The sequence below is a fragment of the Apium graveolens genome, chromosome 1, assembly GCF_009905375.1.
Source record: "Apium graveolens cultivar Ventura chromosome 1, ASM990537v1, whole genome shotgun sequence".
In the NCBI taxonomy this organism is placed as follows: Eukaryota; Viridiplantae; Streptophyta; class Magnoliopsida; order Apiales; family Apiaceae; genus Apium; species Apium graveolens.
In genome coordinates, this window is record NC_133647.1 from 190,108,752 (window position 1) to 190,120,027 (window position 11,276).

Below are 11,276 nucleotides of genomic sequence, written 5' to 3' on the forward strand. Positions count from 1 at the left end.
AATCCTAAAATTCTCTCAACCTTGAAGCAGCTTCCCTATCATCTTTGAGAGACTTTCATCGGTGGAAAGTCCGGATCTATTCTTCTTTTTATTATTGTTACTTCATTTTTTGGTTCATCTATTATTAATCTTCAATAATTTCCCAATTTATTTGGGTTTTATTTATCTCTTCTGTGAGAGTTTGGTTTTATTTGATTTGTTTGCAGTTAATCATATTCGAGATTACAGATCTGCGGAATTTTTATGTTGTTGATTCGGTGATAAAAGTTTTTATAGTGATTCATTTGTGGTCGATTGCTCAAAACAACAATTGGAGGATTATATCATGTAGATATCACTTCAAAAAATCGTTTGGTTGCCTATCCAAGAAGGAAGGATTCAACAACGATATAATTATGCGTTTATTCAATTTCGATCATATGTGTAGATGTCGTATTACTTTTCATTATTGAATTATTTTTATTTTTCGAAAAAAAAATAGTTATACAGTGATGTAATGTGATATATGTCGAAATTTATTTCGTGAGCGCTTATGAATGCACGCGATATTTTATATTATTACGAGAAAAATTATTATTTATAAAATATTTGAGAAATTTTTTTGTAATAATATTTAAAATCTCTAATATTTTCCTTATCATAGAATTTAGTTTTAAGTGATGATTTCAAACGAGTGTATGGATTCCCAGTCAATTGTAATCGATTTTCGCTATTTACAATCTTCAGTACGATTAATCCAATAATTTGTTGTTTACATGAAACTAGGATTACATTTTTTTTTGCTCTTTATTTTTCGAGAAATGCTAAATTTACCAAAACGGTTTCCAAAACCGTTTCTAAATAATTAATTATCATTTTTTTATTGATTATTTCATAAAAATTGTCATGACCCCGTGTATAAATATGTATATAAAAATAAAAATATGTCACGTGTCATTTAAAAAAAAATTGGAAATATTTTCACTTCCGAGTTGCCATTTTTCATTTTGCATCAATAATTTGGACGGTCTGAAGTTGTCATCGTTTGTTAAAAATTTGAATCATAACATTCCTTGTTAGACTGACCAAGACATAATAAAAAGCCAGCAAGACTTGGCTAAATTAACTTTATTTCGAAGCTAAAGATGTGCTCTACAATGAGCAATTCAGAAACGAACCAAGCACTCAAGCATGGCTCTAAAAAGAGCTAGCTTTCTTCCCCCAACATTATTCAATACTCTAGAAAGTCTGTAAATGTCCTCATGCCCCCAACACATAAACAAATAGGAGCACTGTCTGTAACTAGCTTTTGACTAATCTTCCGTGTTAATTATTTCGTAAAATATATTTTTCCAAGAAAATTGATATGCTTTACAAAAGATGAGTGTTTTTATTTTATTACAAAAGCAGAGGTGACTAATAAAAGAGACCCCCTCGTGTCCTTTAGCCTTTATTCCTTCACGGATCAACTACTAGTACAAATATATGATGATTGAGTTCATTATAATTCTACTCCAACATTCTAGCTAACTACTCTCTCTCTATCTTTTTCCCTTTGGTTTCAACTTTCAAACATGGTCACTGCAACTTCTCCTAAGTTTCCAAAGGTAACCAGTAAGCCTCTTGATATTATTCGATATTAAACAACATTTTCGAATTACTACCGATATTTATTTGGTACATTTTAAATTTTTCGATATTGATGTTATTACTAGGTTATCCCTGAATCTTTGAGCTGATGGTGATGTTGATTTCTCTAAACTACTACTTGATATGCAGGAAGTTCCGGCAGATGAGCAATGGAAAGATGGAACTCCTCGAGAAGCGAAATGGTGGCACTCAACTTTTCATACTGTCACAGCCATGGTTGGTGCTGGAGTTCTTAGCTTGCCTTATGCCATGGCCTACTTAGGATGGTATCATATGATATATGAGCTGTGACTTGAAATTTAGTATTCTAAAATAACTCTCTCTGTAACTCTATTTTTGTTGTTTTGTTTTTCAGGGGACCAGGGGCCATGTTTATAATATTATCCTGGTGCATCACCTTGTATACAATGTGGCAGATGATACAGCTGCATGAATGTGTGCCCGGGGTTCGATTTGACCGATATTACAGTCTTAGCCAGTATGCATTTGGGCCAAAACTAGGGCCATGGATTGTGCTTCCTCAGCAACTCATAGTTCAGGTTGGATGTAACATAGTGTACATGGTCACTGGTGGCAAGTGTCTTAAGAAGTTCTTGGAAATCACGTGCACAGATTGCACTAGGCTTAGACAGTCTTATTGGATTTGCATCTTCGGGTCTATCCATTTTGTTCTTTCACAGCTTCCTGATTTTAACTCTGTTGCTGCTGTTTCACTTGCAGCCGCCATCATGTCTCTCAGGTATTTTTAAGTTGTTTAATGCTTAGGAGGCCGCTTAATCCGCTTTTTAGAACACTGGTCCAAGCATAACTGTTTTTTCAATTTTATTAGGAGTAAAAGATACTACTAGTAGGTGCCGGAGATGCATGGTCAACTCACATAGGTGATAGTGGTGAAGTAAATTCAGAATCTTGAATTTTGGTCCAACTCTGGTACCAATAGTACACAAACAACTAGACAGTATACTGGAATTTGGTCAGTCTTTTTTCACAGACAACTCTGCTTTAGAGAAGTAACTATGAACAACATGCAAAAAGGTCAAGGTGACTCGAAATACTGAATTTATGCGTTAAGCTATTTTATCAACTCCCCAGGAAAGAAACAGTGAGAACAACTAAAAAATTAACTTCTCTCTTTTGTTATGGTGAGATTGTTGTCACAAGTAAAATTGTATACTCTGTATGTTTGATGTAGTCACTTGACCATAAATTCAGTATGGTATAAACAACTTCAGTATATTGAAGTTTGATCACTCTTTTTCATGGTCAGTTCAGTTCTAGAAAACCTAAATTCTAAATTTACAGATGGAGCTATTTTATCAACTTTATAGTGCTGACATAGGATTATGAACATGACACTGAAGATAGTGTTTTCACATCTTATTGATCAGAGTAAATTTACTACCCCAAACAGAGCCAAGACAGGGCACCTGCCCCTGACTGTTTTAAATGCTATTGAACGTGGTAAATTTTGAATGATATTTGAGTAGTTGAGATATTTGGGGAAGTATTTTTCTGCACAGTGTACTGCATCCTCCTTGTTTTACTATAGTTTGCTATATTTTATTACTTCTCCAGTTTTCGGTATCATTTTCTATAGTTGCTGAAGTTCATAGCTCACTCTTGCTTTGAGAACTTGAATTGTGGCTATGAATTTGAAGCCTAGTTCTGCCACTGTGATACATTTGTTATAATCACTTCACGCTATAATATCTTAATCCTTTTGTCTAAGCACTAAAATTTGTAAGTTTTGTACATTTTGATTGGTGTGGTTGTTGTGAATGCAGGGGGTCCACCAATATAAAGAAGTGTAAGCCAATTAAAATAAGCTAAATCTATAAAATTTTGTGCTTAGCATGTGCTCATGAGCGCACCACAATAAAATCGACATATTTAACTAAAATGATGTTAAATATTGGTTGCAGCTATTCAACCATAGCTTGGGTAGGTAGCATAGCTCATGGTCGTGTCGAAAACGTGAGCTACGCATACAAAAGCACTGGAGCTGATTCGATTTTCAGGGTCTTCAACGCATTAGGCCAAATCGCATTTGCATTTGCAGGTCATGCCGTGACACTGGAAATTCAGGCCACAATTCCATCTACTCCAGAGAAGCCCTCCAGGATTCCAATGTTCAAAGGTGCACTTGGTGCCTACTTTGTAAATGCAATTTGTTATGTCCCTGTTGCTTTTGTTGGATACTGGGCTTTTGGTCAAGATGTCGAAGACAATGTCATTGTTGGACTTCACAAGCCTGCCTGGCTCATTGCTGCTGCTAACCTGATGGTTGTCATTCATGTCATTGGCAGCTACCAAGTAATGTTTGTTCTGCTTAACTATAGAATTTGTTTCGAAATCAAATGGACATCATTGTTGGCTTATTATTGTTGTGTAGGTTTTCGCCATGCCAGTGTTTGACTTGGCAGAGAGAGCAATGACTAAGAAGTTCAATGTTCCGCCAGGGATCTTACTCAGACTCGTAGTTCGTTCTGCTTATGTTGGTGAGTGACTAGTTCAAGTTTGATACTAACTAAGGTACTATTAGAATTTAGACCATCAAATGACAATTCCTATGGTTTTAATTATGGTATTTGCTTGTAAATTTGTAGCCATGACTTTGTTCATTGGTGTAACCTTCCCATTCTTTGGGGATCTTCTTGGTTTTTTCGGAGGATTTGGCTTTGCTCCCACATCTTATTTTGTAAGTGTTCATCATCCATTACCACTTATCATACCCTACATATTTCAGTCAAGATCTATATGATGATAGTAATGTTTGGATGCATGTATCCCAGCTACCATGTATCATATGGCTGACAATCAAGAAACCTAAGAGATTCAGTTCATCATGGCTCATCAATTGGGTAAGCAACTCCACTCGTACAAGTGTGTGTGCGTGCACGCGTGTGAGCTAACTCACATGAACCTTCTATTTTACTAAGATATGAATGACGACTAATCCAACTATCTTGGTAATCAACAGGCATGCATATTCATAGGAGTATTTGTAATGATTGCATCAACGATTGGCGGATTAAGGAATATCATCGCAGATTCCTCCACCTACGAGTTCTACTCATGATATAGTGATCACATTCATGATTACATATGTACAAGTACATATGCTACAACCACTATGCGACATTATGATTATTATTAACATCATTGGAAGTGAGTATGTGGAGGAGATAAGGTTTCTTCTACATAGGACTAGTAAGTTGCTTCACTTTATTCTCACGACACTATCATTTTCAGAAATGTAAGTGTCTTGTTAGTAAGCTTTGATTTTACTCAAGACTCAAGTCAAGAGGGTTAGTTGTATTGTGTTGTGCATCAGGGTGAGAAAGTGAGAATGTATTTTCTGTTTCACCCAAGCCATGATGTAACCGTGATGTATAATTATGTAAACAATTTGAATTCGCACTTTCTTCATAGTGCTAAGTTTGCTCGACTGATTTGTCAAACAAAAGCTATATACGTACCTAATCCAAAGAAAAACAGACGAGAATTAATTTTTTTAAGTTACTTTAATTATAAAAAACATTGTGAAAGTTTAGGACTAAAGTCTTAACAATTGAAAATCTGAAGTGGAGTATTTGCCACCATTCAATTTAGTTGAAAATGCATGTTAAAGGCTCTTTTATAAGCCGTCGAATGATGATAACTAGTAAATTAGAAAATGTTTCTAGGCTCCTTTCGGTTTGTAAAAGTAGATGGAGGTATTGAAAAAAACGGAGGGGGGATATATTTTATAGCTAGAAGTCGAACAATTGACTGCTATTAGAGAAACCAAGACCTCGAGATCTTGACCGCTGCACCAAACTTTTGTTAGTTACAATAAACCCCGTACACCCAGTAAAGAATGCTCTAGGGTCACCTTCACATCCAATATTTCCATAAATTAAAAAGACTTGACATTAATTTTACACATCTCTAAGTTTGTATACATATTTGTATAGGAGAGCTTATAATTATTACATCTACTTCAGCTGGCTAACTTTCCATGCCGTAGAAAAGTTAAACTATAGTTTGAGAAGGGCTCAGATGTAAGAACAAAAGAGTAACCACCACCTAATGAAGTTTATAAATTCAAGCACGGAGCGAAATCTAAGAGAAGGAAGCGCTATGCTTCTTTTCCTTTGCAGCCACATTCAACAATTGTTGTCAAGTGTAGAATACATCTAATCTAAATACAATGGTGGGCTTAAATTACCACATCTCATGACTCTATTGTAGACAAGAAGGACTGGATTCCAAAAACAATGAAAAGAACTCCACCAGAAAGTGCAATCTGCAAAAGATGTATACAACTTAGTATTGTCACCAATGCTTTTGCTTATGTTTATTAAATTAGAACAACGAGCAGAGCGATGTATAAAATAATATAACAAAATATTTAAATACAAGTGCAGTTATTTACTAGTTTTTCAGATATCTGTTTTGCCAAGCTTTTTCCTCCCAGAACAGCAGCAGTGGTACACAAGGCATGACCTCTGAAGCAAAAAAAAACAAAACCAATATTATTATGAAATAAAAGGAGCATGCTTGCAATAAACGTTTAAAAACAATTTTAACAGCTATTAATCTGTTCTTGAGATGGAAATTATTGATTCAGGACTTAAAGCTGATAAGATATGCTGCCCAAAAATTTGACTTGCTAAATTAAATATCAAGTAAAACTCAAGAAAACAAAGGAATGACATGATTAAGCATTTATAAGATATCATAGAGTTGTATAACTGGTGTGTGACGCCAATATATCATAAAATTTTATAACCACAAAAATCTTAATGTAAATTTATTTTACTTCCTGGCGTTATAAATATAGCTTTACTCCCACCTGTCTAGCTAAATAAGTGAACACTCACTTGTCCCTCAATCTCAGATTCATAAACCCCATAATTAGTTTCAGTATCCAATTATGCACTCTCTGAATCAGTGTAAAAGCTTTATATGTCTTTATTCTTTAAGGTAGTACTCTTGTGGAACATTACATGAATAGTGTTGGTTTAGCAATAGAATTGGGCCCTTTTCAGGGAGAACATGTCCCAGGAACTTGCTAAATGGGCCATATGCTGAAAGTAGAATATGGGCAAGTAAAAGAGTATTAAGAGCGAATGTATTTACAAGATTCCACCAAGTACAACGCCAAACGGATTTTCGTCTGCAGCCAATCCGATAGTTGCTAGCTGCAAAAAGTGTCAGAACACTGTCAATCAAAAAGAAAGCCAATTAACGAAAATAATAGTTACAAAATTGTGAATGTCATGAAGCATTAAGGTTCCCTGTACAAACCTGGCTCTTGTCACCCCATTCACCAAAGAAGGTAATAGAAAATGCCTGTTCAGTGGGATAGTATCTTATTAGATGACAAGTACTTGAATGTTACTCCACTTAAATTCAGAGATATATTATACAGAAGTAGAACCTTTAAGAGGATTGGTGAGAAGAGCTGAGTAAGAAGTGGTCGACTCTGCTTTTTCAAATCATCACCATCCTAAAAAACACAATATGTCATACATATAAAGAAGCAGTCGTTTTGCACATCCACACACCAAAAGTGAGGTATTTAAAAAACCGACATCCACCAAAAAGTAACAAATACTAAATTCACCAAAATTATGTTTAAACTGGACCACTGTGAACTAGACTGATTTTAAACCTTTCAATAAATATTTATTAAGCAAATACATGAACATAATGCAACCAATCACAAAGATTTTTTTATATTGAAACTCATTTATGTATATGCAAGTACAAGGAGTTTGCAGACCGAAATCAACAAAAATCTTGATAATTTTTATCTTTCCCGGGTAAGGTGGCAAAGAAACCAGCAAGAGCATGATAACAGATAAAAACAATAAGTCTCAAGGGTCAGGGGAAAGATGATTTCTAATTTGGGAGGAAAGCTAGGCAAAAGCATGAGAACTTGAATTCCTTATGATCTTGACTACATATCCATAATACATTTATTTTTAGACTTAGCTTCAGACCAGAATTTTCCAGAATGAAGAGAAGAATCTGAGGGTTTTGAGAGGTAGGTATTTTTATAATTTTTTTTGGCAACGGTCAATTGCAGAAATTTAAATCTTTCCAGAAAGACATGACTCTATTGAAATTTAACCCTCGACCTTTGGTTAAAGGCAGGTGCCAAGATGATAACAATCGAGAAGAGTTATTGAATGCTGTAATTTTGGGCATTACCTTGTTATTCTGCTTGACTGATCCATTAGTTTTAAAATTAGCATCCTACGCAATTAACCAAGGTAATGTCAGAGAATGCCTTCAATTAAGGTAATGTAAAAAAAGTTAAGTCTGAAAAAGGGAAGGAAATGGACCAGTTCTGCTTCAACTTCAGCTAAATCTTCAGCCTCCCTGTTACCAAATTAAAAAAAAAAAAGGACACTCCATTTACAAATATACCTTTTGCACTGAAAAAAAAGGTAATCGCAATAGAAAAGCCGTAAAAGGTAATATATAATATCATAGTTACCCTTCTTTGAATGCATCCCACAAGGACCACAGCCCAAATCCAAAAAATAATAATGTTGTTATATGATGAGTTAATTGTCGAGGAATCTGCACAGTCACAATCAAGCATAGCATGTGCAGGGTTAATTGGGAAGATCTGTTGATGAATGATAACATTATATCGTCTAAAATTATTACTTCATCATAAATTAGTTGTACATGTTGAGATTGTTCATATCTCTGAACATAGTAATTTCTATTGAAAGTGAAGTTACATGTGCAGCTCATGATTATGCTCAAGTACTTTTATGTGAATAAGAGCAGAAAAATGGCCCCAGCATATGCCGGTTACTTCTACTGAAATCTTTTTTCCTGCAAGTGTTTGAATAAACTCTAAAGTGGAGAGTGCTGCAGGATGGAGGGCCATAGAGTTTCTCAGATTTGGCTCTTAAATAAAATAGTTTTATAGGGCATACTATGTTAAGCATAACTGAAGTTAAAATACGCAGACATATATTATTATTATGATAGATTGAACACCAACGCATCAATTCAAGTGGTAGTAGCTTAATATGATTCTCATTTAAACGGTCCAACCTAATATGAACATGACAAATATAGGTGGTTTGCCCATTGTAGACTTAGATGTCAGTGTTATCGGCTGGATCCTCTAAAACATGCATAAAAAATAATGCATCCGATTTAGGAGCTCTAGTCATAAGATGTGAAAGCAGTTTACCAAATTTGGAGCAGCCCACCCGAGTAGAACTGAAAGAATAGTCATTACCTAGAGACATCAAACAAGTTGAGTTGGTTGCAAAGCTTTATAATACTGTCATAGATATTTAGATAAACAAATTAGTGAAGCTATGGAGAGAAACCACTGACAAATAAAGCAGACAAGCAGCCTAGCAATACGAGCTTCCTGGGATATCGCATCGCCAAGATCTACAACAAAGATAAATATGTCAGATAAAGGTAACACATTTTCTTCTTTATGCAAGTAATAGTAAAGTTGGTTAGGACTTGGGAGTTCAAAAGTTAACACTTAACAGTGACTACATAAAGAGCAGCATGAAATACATAATGGTTAATATAGTAAAACAACAACGCCAGTTAAATTGATGTCTTAGAGAGCTTTGTAGTTGCCAGCAAATACATAAATTTGCTGCAGTAAGACCATCCAACTTGACAAGGTAAGTGTCAATAGTCCATCCAAAGAGATCCTTTATAGATCGTGCAGAATATTTTAACAAATAGTCATGTTACATGCTCTGGTATTAAGTCGTCTCCAATAATGACGGATCAATTACTAATAACAATTCGAATTGCCATCGTGCACCACAGTAGGAGCACAACCAACAACTGGGATAAATATAGAATCTAAGAGAAAGAATGCAAAACATTAAAAATCCTTCTGTATGTCACCTCCCTCTCTCTTTTCAAGGGCAGCCAACCTAAAGAGCTTGGTTTGTGTGAACCTAGTAAACATACTTTCTCGTAGTTCGGCGGAAATTAAACTATATGATTGTGATAATTGATAACTTAATTGTCTTAGCTAAAACAACTAATGTTTACTACTGCGGGATCAATGTTATTTAACAACATTATAAAATAAGAACAAAGAGAAGCACTTCAACTCAAGTGCAACATTAAACATTAAATAGATCCACAAAAAAAAAGCACACAACAAACTAATTAGCATCACATGACAGCTCAATATTATGTCAAGCAGCAAGAATTTAATTCAATCAACTTCTTCATAAGTCATAACACATAGAGTACATGTTCTTCATTCATACCGCAGCATATAAATGTCCAATTCATTTCAGATTTTTAGATAAGCAAATGAATGGCTCCTCTTGATCATTTCCTCAATCTCAATTCATTGCAGAAACAAATTGCAACAATAAAAGTAATGCTGGAAACAAATCATACAACACAAACCAAACCATTTAACAAAGAACAACATCTCAAACACATCAAGAAAAAAAATTATAGTGTCAAAAACATCACAACTGACAAAAACTTGATGAGCTACAATAAATGTTAAAGTTTATGCTACCAGACGACAATTCATACTAATAAAGAACATCTTGATCTCTCCGCCGTCTATTTACTATAGCATAAAATGATTCTCGTATTCCACTAAACTAAAGCTGTGCATACCATAATTTGTCGAAATTCTAAGAAACATTTGCAGACTCAAGATTCTTAAATTCATTAAACAACACATCAATTTACCATCAAAAAACATTTAAAAACAATGATATTGCACAAATAACATTAAATTTGATCAACAAGTAAATAAACATTAAACAAGATACTCACCGCAGCTGCGAAAAATGTCTTGTCTCCGATCTCAGAAAGCACTGTCATAGCCAGAGATTTAGTAAAACCCTGTTACATCACAATCAAAACAAAACATTAATACGAGATTACAAAAATTTTAATAAATTAAAAGAGGCCGTGAACACTTACTTGTACCACAGAATGACTCATTTTTCAGACAGTTGAGGAAGGAAGACAAGAATAATCTAGATTTAAGGAGAGATCAAAGTGTGTGATTATGTAATAGATATTTTAGTATCTTTGTATGTTGTATCTATGTGTGTGTTTATATATAGAGAGAGGCCTTTATGTTTTGTTTGGTTGCAGCTGATTTGCTAAATAACTATATGTGGAATCTGTTTTAACTGGAAAACACAAGTGGAGACTTTTTAAGGTAACGCGTGGTGGGTGGTGATAAAAGAATATTTTTTCGACATTTTTGAATAATATATATAGTTGTAATAATAGTGAAATATATGATCATTTTTATCATTATATATTATAAATTACTCCCTCCGTCCTTTAATAATTTTCCTATATTGACTTTTGTCACTATTCATCGTAAGCGATTAACTATTAATTTATGTCAAATCTATAAGATCAAACATAGTTATAAGTGATTTTGTTGTATTCGTATTTACGAATACTTTAATACAATGAAATTTTTATATTTAATACTAATACGAAATTAAAGATATTAACAATTAAAAGTGTGCATTGGCAAACATATCCAACACAAATAGGGAATATTTTTAGGGACGGAGAAAGTATAATTTTAATTATATGTTATTTGTAGGATTCAAACTTATATCATTTGAATAATAATTTATAAAATTATATTTAACGAT

At 34.0% G+C, this 11,276-nt stretch overlaps 2 protein-coding genes across 2 annotated transcripts; one reads left to right on the forward strand and one right to left on the reverse strand.

Moving 5' to 3' along the window:
• The first annotated feature begins 1,428 nt into the window (after nt 1–1,428).
• LOC141673992 (lysine histidine transporter-like 6) lies at nt 1,429–5,077 on the forward strand. The gene is made up of 8 exons (XM_074480720.1): nt 1,429–1,586; nt 1,759–1,895; nt 1,985–2,368; nt 3,552–3,942; nt 4,022–4,127; nt 4,236–4,327; nt 4,422–4,490; nt 4,610–5,077. Exons 1-8 carry the CDS (start codon nt 1,554–1,556, stop codon nt 4,706–4,708), a joined length of 1,311 nt encoding a protein of 436 aa, XP_074336821.1. The 5' UTR covers nt 1,429–1,553; the 3' UTR covers nt 4,709–5,077.
• A 422-nt stretch (nt 5,078–5,499) lies between these two features.
• Nucleotides 5,500–10,768, reverse strand: LOC141673999 (GDT1-like protein 5). Its single transcript, XM_074480729.1, has 12 exons — nt 10,579–10,768; nt 10,429–10,497; nt 8,986–9,045; nt 8,837–8,884; nt 8,120–8,205; nt 7,965–8,001; nt 7,831–7,875; nt 7,055–7,123; nt 6,922–6,966; nt 6,754–6,815; nt 6,047–6,119; nt 5,500–5,917 (listed from the first exon to the last, which is right to left on the reverse strand). The coding sequence occupies exons 1-12, from the start codon at nt 10,597–10,599 to the stop codon at nt 5,846–5,848; spliced, it is 687 nt and encodes a 228-aa protein (XP_074336830.1). The 5' UTR covers nt 10,600–10,768; the 3' UTR covers nt 5,500–5,845.
• Between the last annotated feature and the right edge of the window lie 508 nt (nt 10,769–11,276).